This window comes from Mytilus trossulus, chromosome 2 (genome assembly GCF_036588685.1).
Source record: "Mytilus trossulus isolate FHL-02 chromosome 2, PNRI_Mtr1.1.1.hap1, whole genome shotgun sequence".
Classification (NCBI taxonomy): Eukaryota; Metazoa; Mollusca; class Bivalvia; order Mytilida; family Mytilidae; genus Mytilus; species Mytilus trossulus.
In genome coordinates, this window is record NC_086374.1 from 7,555,614 (window position 1) to 7,574,554 (window position 18,941).

The window sequence follows — 18,941 nt, forward strand, 5'->3', positions numbered from 1 at the left end:
CCTGTAATACATTGGTAATTGTTTGTTGTATAATACAATTTTGTTTCTTTTATTATTTTGTGCATTGATCAGGCCGTAAGTTTACTCTTTAAAATTGTTTAACATTAGCCATTTTGATGACTTTTTAAAGCTTAATATGCAGTTTGGGTTTTGCTCCATGTTGAAGGCATTACAGTAACCTTTGGTTGCTTACTTCTACATCCATGGGTTTCTAATGAAGAGTTGTCTCATTGGAAATCATACCACATCTTCTTATATTTAAAAAAAAAACACCAGTATATCTACTGCTGTTGTCATAACTTTTGTCCTCAATTCAGTGACATTAACTGCAGTTGGAATATAATGTAGATACAAACATTCCTAACAATCTAATCATTTATTTACAAAAATAACACATCAGGAGGTACAATCTTCAGAATAAGGAATGAAATAGTAATTTTACCAACTTGGGCAAGAGTATTGTAAGTCTTCAAATCTAATGTTAAATTTTTGTTAAGAGTGATGAGTTATCACTGCAATTTGAAATTTTAAAATTCTAAAATATGTTCACCAGTAAAACCTATGAGTCTGCCTATTATAATTTGGAGTATTTAAAAAAAAAGAGAGAAAATTTTTCGTTAATTTACTTTCTTAAAGTGACTTTTACCTCCTCACATTGTTCCTAGTATCTTCCAAACATTTGATTGTCTTAAAAAATACTGATGGACTTTCTCACTAAGGTAGGGTATTCTTTTATAGTAGAAATCAATGCATATTTATGTTAAATATGGATTAAAAAATTCTGTTCACGTTGCCAGAAGTGAAAGCCATTTAAACAAAGTGGTATTCAGCTTTAATAGATTAAAGGTTCCTTATTATCATTACATCCAAAAGGTGCCCACCATACATATTTGTTTTATATACATTCTCTTGAAGAAAAAAAAAACATTTTTGATATGCAGAAAATTGTTTTAAAAAGTACATACATGGTTTTTCAAACTGTTCCCAAAACTTGAAGTGATGTACCAAAAAAATATCAGGCAGAAATAATTTGTTTGGAAAAGTATAAGAAAAAGAAAAAATTCCTGAAATGACACAAACCAATAAAGACAATGACAGCTTGACTAACACTATTTACAATGATTGCACAGCATTATCACAAAAACACTTTCATAACAAAACAAAAAATCCTATAAGCTGAAAATTGTGTTCCTTATACATTGTAATATTAAAAAAGACAGCTAGTATAAAATCTGTTAAGGTCTATTTTGATGGTGATTTTACACAAGTTTCATTAGCTGATCCTGTTAACTTGTTTACATGTGTCTCAATGGGACTTTTTTTTTTGTTACCTTAGAATTACATTTCTAGATGATATAAACCAAAACTGAATAATATATTAAATTAAAACTTGTGCCAATATGGATGGATTTTACCACCATGTCCAGGATAATTCTACTGATGTTTTTCATCCATTGAAAATACTTGTAGTTAACCTCATAATATGAATTGTGTGGCCTAACAAGCATGTAGAATAGTAAACCATTGAGAATGGACTAATATCATAAATAAGGTCAAGTAGTAGAATCTATAACCATTTAGTGAAAAACTCTGGGAGTACAATATTCCAAAAGAATCATGGGAAATCATATGTTAAATTAATTTGTAATTTATAAAAAATCTGTCAAAACTGGTTAAATGCAAAGAAAATCAAATAAATAATTATAAAAATCTGACTAAAGTGGACAATAACATTGCCCATTGAATGTATTACAGAAACAATACAATATAACCGGTGTTTTAAAACTAATAAAAATATTACATCATACATTACATTTCTATTATACAAGCTTACATTACACTTAATTAATACAAGTTTTTGTCCAAAATTATTAATCAAATCTTAAGAATATAACTTTTGTTCTTTTCTTTCCTTTCTTTAAAGTACATGCATATCAAATGTTTAGAAAAATAAACTTTATGATTTTTGGAAGACCTTTGAACCTGGTGTAAAAACTAATATAAAATATTCACTATGTGATAAACCTTCTTAAATTGGCAAGGTCAGAGGACGGTGGGCTCATTCACATATTTTACTACAATATAGTTCATCTTTCTTAAAAGGAGAAAGTTCAATTATATAATTTTGTTTCTATACTATCCACCAAGAAATTGTTTTATCTTTCCTAGACACAAATATTTACTCATATAAAGTAACAGTGAAAAACAAATCAACATTGCAGTTCACAACCTTTGTAAATTAACATTTAAGTGAACTATCCAAAATTTTAGTAGGAATGTTCAAAGGTTTTATAATGTTTAAATATTCATGTTATTTGTATTTATGCATAAGTCTGAATATTGGACTTTTTTTTTTAAAACATATTCTATCTTAGTCATTAAAGCTTGAATGTAAGTTAGTTTTTTGTTACTTAATCAATCAAATGACAAAATACATACATAGCAGAGCTACAAGGACTACTGTTCCAACTTTAAGCAGATGTATCATTAACAAATTGTTTTCATATGTGTGGTTAATAGGCCTAACTATTACTGCTTGTCTTGGTTTAAGTTTAAGCTTCATATACAAAAGAAAATATTTACACTGGAAATGAAAAAAAAACATAATTCATACAAACATTTTACATTCTTCATTTAACATTAAACGCGATATTACTTTCAACACTCTTTGTCCCAAATGTTTCATTTTCATTTCAAACAGATAGGTGATCTACATAAATTTCTTTTTCATTTTCAAAACATCTTTCAATAATCACAGTCATCTTACAGTAATAAGATTGAACTCCCCAGGACACAGTCTCGACCTTTGGTGGTATTCTTTAGGCATTTTCAAACCTTTCATATGGATTGTCTTCTTTCACAAGACCTGCAAAACAACAAAATAAACCATCAATATACATGTATATAGTATTGAAGTTTCAAATGGTAACTTAATCTTCAAAACCCATTTTTAATTGCTTTGTTTGGGATGTTTTGGTAGTTCGTCATTTGTTTATCCTTAAAAATGTTCTACCAAAGTTTGCAGACAACCCTAGCTAGACTTTTCAACATGTTAATGTTTCATAGTTTGTTTGTATTCAATTTTTTTTTACATACATGTATCTTAAATACAATTCTTGCTATAAAGTCTTCTTGTAATTTTTCCTGTTTAGATTCTATATTATGAGCATCATTCTGCATGTTCATGTGCTTGTTAGGAACCTTGTTAGGAACCTTGTTAGGAACCTTGTTAGGAACCTTGTTACTTACTGCATTCAGTTATCATGAAAAGTTTTAATGAGATTTTGTAAAGATGGCAAAACATTTGATACATTTACTCTGCTAAATTTATTCATCAATTTCTGGACTCAGCACAATTTAGCTTTTGACACAAGAATATGACTTTTTTTGTTGTTGTGGATTATATTTACTATAGATAAGATCTATTGACAATATTTCAATTAATCATAGCTCATTTATTGAGAAGAAATAGGAAATAGGTCTTTTTGCTGAAATTTTGCATACTTGCCTTCCTTTGATGACGTCAAAAATTACACTCTATTTGATTTCACAAAAATTTCCATTTTTGACTTATTTTTTATGAAATCAGGGTCAGATATGGCACTTGTCTATTTTATTCCTTCCCATGAGTGTTGACGGCATTATTTACACATTATATATATTAGTTTATTTTTGTTTTACAAATGATGACAAACAAGTGGGATGTCTTTTTTAAATTGAGTTCATGACTTTTTGTGTTTTCAAACAAAAACTTTTAACATTTGAACAATTTTTAAAGGCATATCATAAATCAATCTTTATCAATAATTAAGAAATAATTCCTTCATGTCATGCTCTATGCTCATTTTAACATGGGTAGGCATTATATTTGTTGATATTTTACACTGAGTGTTAGCGAGGTGTAAAATGTGGTCAAATATAATGCCTACCCATGTTAAAATGAGCATAGAGCATGACATGAAGGAATTATTTCGATTCTAATAGGACAAATACAGTATTTTTATAGGTCGAAACGTACGAAAATACCGTTAAAATGTTTGGCTTTTCCTGTTTCCTCCCCGAGGAGTCTGTGCATTACATTTCATATTTGATAAGATTAAAAACTACGATCAGTGTAAATATATGTTGTTTTATAAAAAAAAAAAAAAAATTATAAACGTTAACGTTAGTTGCTTAAATGTATATATTTCAAAGGATAACAATGGAAATAACAATTATATACACAATAAGTTTGTGCGCATGTGTCAAACATATTTTGTGCTCATTAGAACACGGCTTTGTTTACAAAGCGTAATAAGGACGTCATATTAGAATACTTAGTTAGAAACTTTAAATTTATGCCATCGCAAATATCTAAGGTTACTGAAGTATGACCAAGGAGACACTGTCACATTTACATTTGTAATAATGAAAACTGAAATAGATAAAGCTAAAATAACTACCGGGGTAAACACCATAAATCAATGGTTAACATTTTTCTTCATAAATACACTATAATATTGTGAAAAAAAACCAATGCATTGTATGGAACCTGCTCGGGAATGACTGATGTATGGACAATATGCATTCATGGATAACTGTTAACTTTGATATAGATCGAATAAAAATAATGTGTTGATGATAACATAAGAAGAGAAATATCTATGGCTCACATTCTTAACATTTGTTACAAGCAAGAGAAAAAAAAGTGAAAATAAAACTGAAATACAGAAAAAAGTAAATAAAGACACAAAGATTGATTTTTTTAAGATGTAAAACCAGAGAAGATCAATTTTGTAATTATGAAAGAATTAATTTCTTTTTTTACAAAAAAAAAACCCGTTACAGCAGTAACCTATACACTACCTCACTCTAAAATTAAGATTGAAAATATCAATAAATATAAATTGCATTATCTAAGTTAAAACTAAATACATATATATCTATAAAACATAACAGTTTACAACACCGATTACAACATTTTTCCATACCTTTGATTTCAATTCCTGATAAGGTTAAATAATAATATAAAAAACGTTTCTAGTTAGCTCCAATTTTTAAGAAGAGATAATGACAATTTGTTATAAGGTACACAAATTATACAACAGCAACTCCAATAGACCACTTTCGAGTTCATCCGTCACCAGGAACTTGTCAATTATACCCGCCTTTATGATGGCATTTACCAGATAGAGGGGGTCGCCTGTATCGCTGCACTATTAACGTTCATCAAGGTTCTTAGTGATCGCCATTGTGCAGGGTAAACTAGAAATAATGGTTGTTCGGTAGGTACTTAATGACAATTCCTTGATGGCAGCAGTGCTGATTGTCATTTTTGAGAATTTAATTTGCCGAATATATCTTACAATATAGAATTATAGTTTTCCAACCACTCACTCAACATTGGAATGGAAGTGACGACGCCCCTAAAAGCACAAATGACATTCACTAAAACCAGAGTTTTTGACGGAAATGCATTGACTCGAAAGTTGTCTATTGCTTTGTATGGATCAGATTTGTGTTGCATGACCTATGAAGTCATGAACAGTCTCAAATTGTGGTCTGGAAATGTTAGGATATTAGCATTTTATTGAGATAAAAGAAATAAGTAATACCTAGTTTATTACAATCTATTTGATTAGGATTCAAATAATCAGAAAATAACATGTTTTTGGTTTTTAAATCTGTTATAATTTTCTACTGCTGTTTAGGCGTACTTCCCTGGACTAAGAATATATAAAACCACCTTTCATTTGACTTCAGAAGTGGAGTATTAGTTTAGCTCAATTGGTAGAGTGGTAGCTTGCTATGCCAGAAGTTCTAAGTTCAATTCAAGGCTAGTACAGGGTTGTTTTTTTTACATATTGAAAACCTAGCCTCTTCTTTTACATTTAAATTCCCTATCCACATGTTTGAGAAACCAAAGAAAAGAGATAAGAGAAATAAGGATAGGGTTTGATGTTATCCACTGTCATTATGATATGACCTATGAAGTGGGGCAAGTCAAGGGGTTCCTCTGTTATCCACTGTCATTATGATATGACCTATGAAGTGGGGCAAGCCAAGGGGTTCCTCTGTTGACTTGATATATCTTTATATATATATATATATCGATCCTTCATGAGCTATGATGGTTGAGTACTCTTCTAGCTCAGTTGATAGAGCAGACCTTTTCAGGATCCTATATATATATCAATCCTTCATGAGCTATGATGGTTGAGTACTCCTCTAGCTCAGTTGACCTTTCCAGGTCCCTATTGCTGGCTACCACCTTAGTAATTTCTAAAAGATAACCATACACAACTGTTACAAATGTCAAACATTCACTTCAGTTATTATAAAGACATACCATATTTCCTCCTTATCTCATCTGTTTTAGCTCTTCTCTCAGCTTTCCTAAAATGATAAACAACAAAATGCTCATTGTATAAAATAAAATGTTTTGATTATTATTTTAAACTTAATCAAATCTATATCTTTAAAATTGTTAAATTATTTAAAATAATATAATAAGGAGATGTGTTCAAATGAAGTGGATGTAAGCAAGTTAAAAATCTTATTTCTTCTCATAAAACAATGTACATGTATAAGGAAATATTTAAAATTAAGGAATACTGAAAACAGTTTAACAGAATTGCCCCATATTCATATTATAATATTTCTTTTCCAAAAATTGTTTGTGTTTAAATAATAGACTTTACTTCTCATTAGCTTTTTCTTTCCTGTCAGCCTTCTTTCTCTCCCATTTTTCATCTTCTTTAGCATACCTATAGATTAAAACAAATGAAAAGAATGAATAGTAATAGGAATGTAAATAAAACTTATACAACTGATAGTGTTATGGACTAAATTATTTATAAATCAGTAATTTTCAAAAGAAAACTGCAGGATAATTGTTCAAGAAATTCAAAAATAATCTCAATTTTTTTTATATCTGTATCACTATGGGAAAGAATATATTTAGCCTTATTCTTAGCTAATCCTACGAAATTTAAAATGAATATAATAATAAATAACTTTTTTTTGAAAATTATTATCTCTGTTGTTTCACATGGTAAAAGAGTTAGCAAATTACTGATTTTACTCTCTTATTACACACTTTAAAGTTGTCTGCCTTACCAATTGTAGACTGGTTCCCAATCATCTTTTTTGACATATCATGGAAAAGCGACCTTTATCTTTATGCAATCATTTTTGTAAAAACATTATTTTGATCAAATGGTGTGGTCAAAGTTTTTTTCTAAGGAAATAGACCTCCATAATTTGTGTTCGTTACAAAGAAGTTTCTGTGTAATAAATGAGGATTTGTGTACAACCTCAGATCTCATGTGCCAACAAACTTACTTTTTCTTGTTGTCTTTACAGCAACAACAGCAACAGATACACACTGTGACCACCACTATAATCAGTCCTCCTATTACTCCCATAGATATGATCAGGGCCTCAAAGTTTACTGAAATATAAATATATAAACTCTAAAACTCCCATAGATATGATCAGGGCCTCAAAGTTCACTGAAATATAAATATATAAACTCTAAAACTCCCATAGATATGATCAGGGCCTCAAAGTTCACTGAAATATTTATATATATAAACTCTAAAACTCCCATAGATATGATCAGGGCCTCAAAGTTCACTGAAATATAAATATATAACCTCTAAAACTCCCATAGATATGATCAGGGCCTCAAAGTTCACTGAAATATAAATATATAAACTCTAAAACTCCCATAGATATGATCAGGGCCTCAAAGTTCACTGAAATATAAATATAAACTCTAAAACTCCCAGATATAATCAGGGCCTCAAAGTTCACTAAAATATAAATATATAAACTCTAAACCTCCAAAAGATATAATCAGGGCCTCAAAGTTCACTGAAATATAAATATATAAACTCTAAAACTCCCATAGATATGATCAGGGCCTCAAAGTTCACTTAAAAATAAATATATAAACTCTCAAACTCCCATAGATATAATCTGGGCCTCAAAGTTCACTAAAATGTAAATATGTAAATTTAATCAACAATCAGCGCTTCTAATGAAAAACATGAAAAGATAAAATTTAAATTATTTTTCATAACCTGATGAATAACATTTTCTAAATATAAAAAACAAGAATGTGTCCACAGTACACAGATGCCCCACTTGCACTATCATTTTCTATATTTAGTGGACCGTGAAATTGGAATAAATTCTTTAATTTGGCATTAAAATTAGAATGATCTTATCAAAGGGAACATGTATACTAAGTTCCAAGTTTATTGGACTTCAACTTCATCAAAAACTACCTTGCCCAAAAACTTTAACCTGAAGCGGGACAGACGGACAAACGAACGGAAGGATGAACGAACAGACAGACGCACAAACCAGAAAACATACTGCCCCTCTACTATCGTAGGTGGGGCATAAAAATACTGTGGATTCATTAATATCTTTTGATACCAATTTGCTTGGATTTTGTGGGTACATTATAACAATGAATTTAAATGTTCAATGAAATGTAATTTTTTTATATGCTTTGTATGCAGATATTGGCATAACCACGAAATCAAATATCCACGAAACTGAATGTTTTGCCAATCCACGAAAAATTGATACCCAAGAAAATAAATGAATTCACAGTACCTGAACAATTTATTTAATTTATCATCTGATTGTCTCAAAAATAAACTAATAAAACCTACACCAACAGACTCCCCATCTAGCATGATCTAGTTGGCACACACTGCTAGGTGGCAGCACCTTTCCAACAGGGTATGGAGTACATTGCCCACTAGATTTACAGTACAGACACTGAAAACAAGAGAAGACAAATATGTTAGATAACAGTACAATTCATATGAAAGACTGACAATAGTAAAATATTATTTACCTCAGGTGAATGTAGCTATTCTAATTAGATCTCTTTTGGTCATATGACTTTTGAATATTCAAGTCCAAATTTTTTTTGATTTGAGCTTGACAAATAAAAATTCACCCCAAAAATCACTTTAAAATGTTAAATATATTCAATTACTAATTAAACTGGTGACTAAACGATTATACACTTGCATTTTACAGGAGAGAATCGTACTAAACATGCTAAAGTAAAACTGTAAAAAAGCAGAAATACAAAATAAAAGTTAATGTATATTACACATATGTTACAATCAGTTAGAGCTCAGACTTTAAAAAGAAACTGTTCCCGTTCTTAATACTGTAAGTGAAAATGAGTTTGTCTTGAAGTAAATTTATAACTTGCTAGTGTTTAATTTCTATAAGCATAGTTTTTAGGTCAGTGAATTTACAACCTAATGACTCACGTAAAAGGAACTGTGACCATGCTAAACAATAGTGTTACATCCATGTATTGTAGCACTACAAGTCATAATTTAAAAAGAATATAGGATTTACAAAATGACATTAGACTCTAACTTATACTGTACAACCATGAGGTTATTGTTTGGGGATTACCTTGGCAAGCTTCAAGCATTCTTCACAGCTACTGTTTCTGGCAGCACATTCTATTTAAATATAATACATGTTCAATTACAAATAAATTCTATTAAAATGAGATTTAATAATGTGTTTAATTTACATAAAGTAAAGATAGCCAGACTTTGGTTATTTCAAAGCTAACAATACTTTCATTAATAATATAATGCATTATTGATTGACAGTTATAATCAAGCCGCTAATATTATACATGTATGAATATTCAACACTCAATATGCATGATATGCAAGTGATATCATTATAGACTTGTCATACTACCTCATTCTTTTCACTTAGTTACATTATTCTGAGGTTTTGCTCTTATTCTAAAAATACTGCGTGCATATCACATAAGTTATCAGAAAAGCAGCAAATACGTATTTTCAAGTACATTGTCCCTCATTCTTTTGTACTTGGTCCTATTATTCTGAGATTTTGCTTTTATTTGTACTTGAACTTACATTGGTTTTGGAACAACTATATTACAATTTATTCATTTTTTTTAAATGAAAATTATAATCTATTTTTTTTCATTCTCTGCTTTCAAAAACATGGAAATCTGCATCAAAGTCAGGGGGTTACTGAACATTACTATATAATTATCTTACCATAGTGTAGATTGAAAAAGTTTTAAAAATTCAAATACTCTAGATTCACCTTACATGAAAGGAAACACTAGTCACTACCACTGTTAAAAGTTAAATTTTTATGTAGGGGATGTGGTCAAGGACACTGGACATGAGGCTTAGCAATTGAGACTCAATTCGGGTGTATTTAAGGTGTGAGTACAAATACCTTGGGGAACAAAAATTGTCAGCATGAAAATCTTATTCTTACACTGTTGAGTGTAATTTTCAGACTTATAAATGTTATAATATTATTCAAAAAGTACGAGAGACATGGAAACAAACTTAATCTAGTTTAATAAAATAAGATATTGGAAATATTAATAAGAGATATCTCTTTTAGACATACAGATATCTTATATAGTTTAGAAGATACATGTGTCTTATTTTAAAAGTATATGAGATATATTAAAAATATTTGTATATAACATGTATAAGATATCTTGTAAACAATATAAGATATCTTATCAACTAATTGCACCATATAAAGATATATTTAAAAGAAAATTATTCAATGTATGAGATATCTTATGAACTAGATATCTCATAAACAATATAAGATGTCTTATAAACTATATGATATCTTATGAAGTTTGTTAGATGTCTTTAATAGAAAATAAATAGTAAAACAGTGTGCCATAGTTACCCCTCTTTTGATTTTGAGGGGTTGTTCCCAACATGGTAATGTGGACAAAGCCACTTGTCGGTGTGTTGAACATATTGATGTAATACCTAGATTTGGTTTTAGAGGTTTATTGTTTAATTGAATATATGTTAACCACATTGTCATTCCATTTGATTTCGTATGAAAATTTATAGTCTAGAACTATAAAAAATGCATGACGATGACTGTACTGTTCCTATCACAGGCACTTGTTTCTATCCATTGGAAGAACCACTATCAACGTATATTTACGAAATATACGTTGATAGTGGTTCTTCCAATGGATAGAAACAAGTGCCTGTGGTTCCTATACTAGCTTTCGTTGTTATACCTTGTTCTGGTGTTAAAGTTGTGACAGGATGAAGGGTTGTTGGTGCCTCTACTGTGTGTGCTGGTGTTGTTGAAACGTTAGTAGCGGAATCAACTAATGTCAGTAATAGAAAACCACAAATAAAACAAAAAAACTTCATTTCTGTATTTCAGTGTTTATCCAGGAAGTAACGTTTTCACTTCCGGTATATGTATTCTTTCACCAGACTGTGGAAGACAATATAATTTGCAGATATCATGTTGGTAATACGACATCAATAAGTAAAAACATTTATATACATATTTTTCAAAAGTATTTTTGGATATTGACGCTACTTCACGTATAAAATAGATATTTATTGGAGGACTACTTTTTTCAATCATGTGACATACGAGAATCAATCTGAAGACCAAAGATTAATTTCATTAGGAAAACGCCACAACTTCGATTGATTGATTGATTGTTGGTTGCTTTACGCCGCATTATCACAAAAAGGCTATATCGCGGCGAGTGCGAATTCGATTTTTTTTACATAAGACGAAAGGTCCTTGAATAAACTAAAATTCTAGACTAAAGCAAATTGAATATTTACAAATAAAAATCAAAACTTAAAGTCATAAGAAACCTCAAATCAAAAAAAAATAATGCATATGTTTTTTTATAACTCAATGGATAGTTTTCAAAGTAAAACTTATGTACATATACTTTTTTCTGAAGAAAATTCTTTAATTTATTCATATTTAGAAGATGTTTACTTTATTTGAATTGCTTCCTTCCAGCAAGCAATTCCCCCGATATATTTTCCGTATGCAAGGTGACCTCAGTGTGACCCATCTCGTAAAAATCCGGTGACCACAATACGCATGGATGTCCTTAAAATAAACTATTATCTGAATTAACATGTTAAACACGTGCTCAATTTCCATGCTTTTTTATTTTTATTTTTCGTCAATTGTTGACAAACAGGTGACAATCGTTAAACTTCGGCTTCAAAACACGAACTTTAATTACCTGCCATATTTTCACAACAACACTGACCGATTGAAAAAAAAATTGACGATTATACGAAATTTACACGAAAAAAATGATAAATTCGAGCACAGAAGACTAAGTTTATGATGTTTGTATACATTGGTTTAAGAATTGGAAGAACATTATTTTTCACCGGTCACTCGTTTCTTATGACTTTAAAAACGTGATCAAACATTAAAATCGATTTAAATATAATAACATTTTTGTATTTTATAATAAATTCCAATTTCTTTTAAGAATGCAACAATACCTGTATATATGGAACATTATTAAAAGAATCATATATATTATTGACACTGAAATGCTCCCTACAAATATCAGCAAAGTCAATACAATTTTAAAATTAAAACACGATAATTGATAGTATACTTGCAGTTCCACACCTTAGAATATAGATATTTAAAAAAAAAGAGTTTCAAATTCGCCTTTTAAGGGAAAAAACTCCAATAAAGAGTTGTTGAATAATATCCTTAATCGGTCTGCATTGCTTAATGGCAGACTGTAGCCTTTCTGATTATTTTAGCTTCTTTAAATTTCTATCAATCTATTATAATTCTTAAGAGACAAATGCCCCCCCCCCCCTAAATGCAAAAACGAGAAAAAAAATGGGTAAAAATCGTCACCAAAGAGCAATACCCGTAATTTACAATGGACTTAAGATTTCGACAAACTGAGTAGACTTATTTGGAGAACTTGTCTTGGTGATCATTTTTGCATTTCAAAGTTTATCCCTATCTAGTATAGTTTTCATGATAAAAGGCAAGAATGAAAACAAAGGTAAGATATGTCATTTAAGGACAATAACTCCTATAAGATGTCGTCTGACAATTTTCAAATATATATGCAATTGGTAGGGATCATCATTCTGAACCTTGATGCTCCTTTCAGATTTTCTCTATTTATAACGGTTTCAAAATAATCGGCACAACTTTCATTTCCCACCAATGATCTGATTTTAGCAATGTCAAATAATAACTGCAATAACTGTATTCCTAGATTTAGATATTTCATAATCCGGGTAACTTTGATAACTATTTACACAAAGACACTCTACATAAAAATATACGAAAAACGGGCGCTGATTTTTCTTTCCACCGCATTGTTAATTTTCCTGTTTTGGACGGTGATGTTCCTGTGGCACCGTTTTTCTGTGTTTATATGAACCAGTATGTTCACTATGCTCTTGTTTTGGATTTCAATGAATATAATTTATGTATTATTAGTAATTTATGATCAGGGATTTTTGTTAACAGAAATTTGAGTGACTGGATATCGTCAATACAAAATAGTGAAATAAATGGGATTTGTTAGACTTTTTTTGTTTTTGGTCATTGCTAAAATTACACTTGTATCTAAACTATGGATGAATTTTTCCTTTACGTGTCGAGCGATGATTCGCGCTGTTTGAAAATGATAACGGAGGCGCATTTATGATTGATTCAACTTCACAAAAGCTACATATAAGACGGGTCTTCTTAATTTTTCCTCGGACTTTGTGAATAACCTCAACAGAGATACCAGGATTAAATTGTGTATATACGCCAGACGCGCGTTTCGTCTACAAAAGACTTACCAGTGACGCTCGAATCCAAAAAAGTTTGAACGAAGATATCACGGACATCGTATATGAAAAACAATTTAATTACCTCAAAGTCACCAAAATCACATTGCACCGAATCAAATTTGTCTGGCGAGACGATAATCTCAAAGTATGTTGACCTAATAATGACAACCTGTATTACTTGTTGAATTTTCAAAAGAAACATATAAAGGGAGATTGTATACACATGCATAAAAGGTGAAGAGATTTCAGTGCAACATATGTCAACGCGTATGGGGACTATGTCAAATGATATTCGGAAACACATTAAAATTAAAAATGCGCAGCAGCAGTTCCTTCATCCGAAAGAGGCATACAGATTTTCGGGATGGCTGCAGCAACAGCAGCATCTTCTCCTCTGAAACTACTGAATGGATTTGGATGAAACTTAGCATGATTGTTCCTAAGATTATCAGTTACTTCCTCCGAAATAGTCATACGAATTTTCACTATCAGACTCTGAGAAAGTGAATTCGAATGAAATTCCAGCTTAAAACACCAACCACCAGCATACGATCAATCATAATCACAACCAACTAAGAATCATTGATGTAAACTACAGAAGCCTTATGCGACAAGAAAAAAGGTAGAACTTCAAACCCTGATTGAAACACACAAACCAGATATCAGACAAGGGACATAATCTCACTTGGACATAACAATAGCCCGTAGCACAGTATTTCCATACCAATTCCAGAATCCATACAGAAGAGACAGAAAATTTGACTGAGGGTGATTGTGAAATTGTATGTTGTAAGATCAACACAGGGACGACAACTCCTACACACATGTATCTACTATAGGTATACATGCAGTGACAAAGAAAAAAATAAAGAAAATCTATTAATTGCAGTATGGACACAAGCCAAAACCTGACAAATGTCATACTAGGAGGAGATTTTAGTCTGCCACATATCAACTGGCAAACAACCACTGTTAATTCTAACACACAGTATGGAAAAGCTAATTAAATCTGAAACAGCAACGACATGAACCAAATGATAAATGAAGCAACTAGAGGACAAAGCACACTAGTTCTACTGATGACAACAAATCCAGGATATTTTGAGTAAAACCGAAGTACATCCTGGAATGAGTGACCACCAAGTAGTCATTGCAAATATAGATTTGAAAGCAAAAACAAACAAAAAAAGAAACCCGGACTGGCACACCTTCGGCTGTTGTTTGCTCTTTGGTCGGGTTGTTGTCTCTTAAACACATTAATAAATTCTCCACTCTCCATTCTCCATTTTAACTATTCAAAACGGGCGATATGAATGGACTGAAAGAAAACATCCCAGACAAATTTGGAACAACATGTAAGGAAACACTGTAGAAGAAAACTTGACATATTAAAAAGATAACACTACAATCAACTAAAGAATTAATTTCACAGAAAACTAGACGTAGTAAACAACATGTGCCATGGATCTCTACACACTAAAATGCTGTTAAAAACACAATACCAAAAAAAGTTAACAAGAACAAAGAGACGAGAGACCTTATAAGGAAGATGATGAATGATACACCCGACAGCTATGTTCGACAAATCCTAAATCAAGAGGACAAAAAAAAAAAAAAAAACAAATCCTAGCAAGACTGAAATTCTGGAAATATGTAAAATCAAGAAAAAAAAACACAATGGGAATATCACACTGTAGAACAACCTGCAGACATACTAAACATTATTTATGATAGTGTCTTTACGACAGAGGATACCAACACATATGTCAAATATTGGAACCAGTGTTGACTATGAAAATCAGTTGCATATCAGAACGGAAGGGTTTGAGAAATAGCTTACATTCCTGCACTCAACAAAGGCAGATGGTCTAGATGAATTTAGAATTGCACTGTTTCTAGAAAAAACAAACCCAAAAACATATGAGCAGTTCTTAAGTTATGGAATACATATTCTATAAACACATCATGATACATCTTGAGAAACATCAAGTTTTATCTGACTTCCAACACGGATTCAGACGTAACCGATCATGCAAAAGCTAACTCATTAACACAAAGGAAAAGTTGCAGGAGAACTGGACCATCGAGAACAAATAGAAATTCTTATCCTTGATTTCTCAAAAGCGTTCGATACAGTTCCCCACCAAAGACTTCTAAAGAAAATACCACACTATGGGATAAAATACAACACTTAACGCTTAACAATAATTTCGGCATTATAGATTATGTCTAGATGTAGAAGCTAGCGTTATATACCTCTATTTGGTATTTCGGGTTACCGGAAATGTAGGACTTAATTTAATGTCGTCTGCAATACATGTGTTTGTTTAATGGCAGTAAAATGAAATTTGAATAACGAAAAGCATGACTCCTATCCCATAGTCCCCCCCAGACAACAAAAAGGATTGAGGCACAAGACACTAGTGGGATCAAACAAATACGACCAGAAGTTCCACAGAGTACATTATTTGGACCACCTTGTTTTCTTATATACATCAACGACTGTGGAGGAACAATATTATCACAATCAACCCTACGACTCCCTACTATCAATCAAGTGAAGCGAGGACAGCAAACAACTACAACAACATTCACTAAATGGACAGAGAGGTGGCAAAAAGTCACATTCCAAACCAGCTAAAAGCTAGACACTGAGGGTAACAAGAAAGAAAAATCAAATGATAAAAGAGTATAAAATGATGGGACATCAAATATCAACAGCTCACCAATATCCACACATCGGATTCGTGTAACCAGAAGATCTATGTTGTGTTTCACACATCAAGAAAGTTATCAGAGAAATCAACCGAGTACTATGCATTCCTTAGAAGCAACAAGTTACATGTCGAAGTATCCACAATGCACCAAAGCGCACGCATACACATAGCTAGTGCGCCCACAGTATGCCTTTGCAGTATTGTATGGGATCCATATAGAAAACATCACATTGATTCTCTAGAAATGGTCCAAAGAAGAGCCGCCAGATTTACGACTTCAACATAGTCGAGAACCAGGGGAAGTTACAAACAGCATGCAAACCCACTATGACAGACACTAGAATCTACAGTCGATTTAGATAATTTTACAAAGCAACACATGGAAATCGGTCCGTGTAACACTTATCAATTCAAAGTTTTAAACAGTTTTGAAATTTTAGATTTTTGGAATTTTGATCAAAGTTTTAAAATATCAAAATTTCAAATTGTGTTAAAGTTTTGAAATTTTGAAATTTTAACCAAATTATTAAAATATCAAAATTCTAAATATCGTTTATAAATTTGATAGTTTAGAAATTTGATCAAACTTTTAAAATACTAAACCTAACGCGCAATTTTGATTATTTCACTTTTTGAAATTTTGATTTTTTAAATGTTTGCTTAAAATATCAAAATAGAAAAGGGGCAATAAGAGGGATACCTGTAAAAAGCGAAACGAAATAAAAGCGGAACGAAACTAAACAATATGAATTAAAAACATACTGATACTTAAAAGTTTATGTATGAAATAAAATTGACATTAGTAAGCGGTGAAAAATTGGATGACAAAATTAATATTTCTTAAAAGAAGATAATCTATTTAAAGACCAGACGTACGGCTCTGATATTGACCATTTACCTGCTGGTTTTATGATACTGAATGCATGGTCTCCTAATTAAGGTTGTGCTAGTCCACAGTGTGGTAGTTTTTTTAATATAATCTTATTTACGCTGAAATTAAGACGGTACTAAGATCCAATATCAGCAAATTGGAACCAAGATACTGTTACAAGGTATCTACAAAAACTCATCATAGATGGATACCAGAATATAAATTTTGCCGGTTTTTGCGCCAGACGCGCGTTTCGTCTACAAAAGACTTATCATTGACACTCGAACCAAATGAAGTTAAAAAGGCAAATAAAGTCAAATAAAATTGAAAAGGCAAAATAAAGTAAAAACTTTTAAATCCAACGTATAGCTCTGGTTTTGTAAAAGTTGAAACCTTTCATATCATATTTAAATGTATACCATAAACATTATTTTCACGAGCATTCATATTTATGTAATAGTTACCGCTGTACTACATGAAGCACCCAACTTGCATTCATGTTTATGTTATAGTTGCCACTGTACTACATAAAACACCCATCTATCCAGTTGTAGGTGCCGGCATTTTGAAAATTGTGTTCAAAAGTTTCTATCAGCGATAAATGGTAATCTTCTGGGGAACCAATATTTAGATAGTCCCTGTTTTTTCACTTGATACCACCACTAGGAGCTTCGATAATGGTACATTAAAATATTCTGATCCCTAATTTGATGATATAATATTCTGTGCCAGCAGAGGACAAAAGAAAAATTGTCCATGCCTTTTAGTGTTAAATTTTGAACCAGACAAGTTGATTAATAGCGATGAAAAACTTAATAAAATTGTTAGTGCTTCGACAAAAGGACTGGTTATCATACACGTTGCTCCATTATAGGTTCTAAATTAACCACTGTTTTATAATAGTAAACAAAAGGAATAGATTTTTTTGTATTAAAGGATATTATTGTCCCGTATTTGCATTTTGTCATTTGGGTATTTTTAAGTTATCGTACGACAATCGACTTTGAGCAAACTAAAAGTACACATGTACATCCAGTCAGAATTGGGCGTGCAAAAAGAAGCCACACTGTCAGCTGCATGATGGATTTTTTTTCCATTTTTGGCCGTACACCAATGTTGCTCTCGAAAAACTAGTACAATGTAAACCGCTGAATTTTAAGTAAAGAATTCACCGACGGAACGCTGAAACTGAAATTTGAAATTCAAGAAAAATAAGAACGAAACAATTAAAGAGGTGTTTGACCAATGTGAAGTTAAAACATATTTAAATCCATCTATAAGGGAAACTTTGTCCTCGGAAGTTGAATCTTACGTTTCTTCGTAATTTGTATGTAAACAACCTATTTTAAATTATCGTTTTTTTTTGTTGCCAGTGAGAAATAGTTCATGAATGTTCCGGAACAAATAAGCAATAAATGCAACAGGGAGAGAGTGTGCATAATGAAGACATATAAAACCTTTCAATTAGTTTAGTTGAGGTCTGAAGCTGGCGTATGATAGTAACTGCTAGCCTTATATATATAGTAGTCCTTTGTTATTTTATTATCATTGTCATGTTGATTAGTTTCTTAGTTTGTTTCCTATTTTGACATAGGACTTGTATTTCCTATTAAAGTGCGTTTTACTGTTCGTATTACTGTGTGTTTTTCATTCTTTATTGGCTAGAGGTATAGGGGGAGGGTTGTGATCTCACGAAAC

The 18,941-nt window shown here is 31.2% G+C and overlaps 1 protein-coding gene across 1 annotated transcript; it reads right to left on the reverse strand.

Moving 5' to 3' along the window:
• Positions 1-1,106: 1,106 nt before the first annotated feature.
• On the reverse strand, positions 1,107-11,336 carry LOC134706412 (pituitary tumor-transforming gene 1 protein-interacting protein-like). The gene is made up of 7 exons (XM_063565328.1): positions 11,081-11,336; positions 9,439-9,488; positions 8,670-8,778; positions 7,324-7,432; positions 6,681-6,746; positions 6,329-6,375; positions 1,107-2,866 (listed from the first exon to the last, which is right to left on the reverse strand). Exons 1-7 carry the CDS (start codon positions 11,217-11,219, stop codon positions 2,820-2,822), a joined length of 567 nt encoding a protein of 188 aa, XP_063421398.1. The 5' UTR covers positions 11,220-11,336; the 3' UTR covers positions 1,107-2,819.
• Between the last annotated feature and the right edge of the window lie 7,605 nt (positions 11,337-18,941).

Excerpts from the sequence above, each read along its gene's own strand:
- LOC134706412 (XM_063565328.1), bottom strand. The coding sequence starts at position 11,219 with ATGAAGTTTTTTTGTTTTATTTGTGGTTTTCTATTACTGACATTAGTT. Across the intron at positions 9,489-11,080 it reads AACTTTAACACCAGAACAAG|AATGTGCTGCCAGAAACAGT; the intron begins GTATAACAACGA and ends ATATTTAAATAG. Across the intron at positions 7,433-8,669 it reads TAGATGGGGAGTCTGTTGGT|TAAACTTTGAGGCCCTGATC; the intron begins GTAGGTTTTATT and ends TTTATATTTCAG.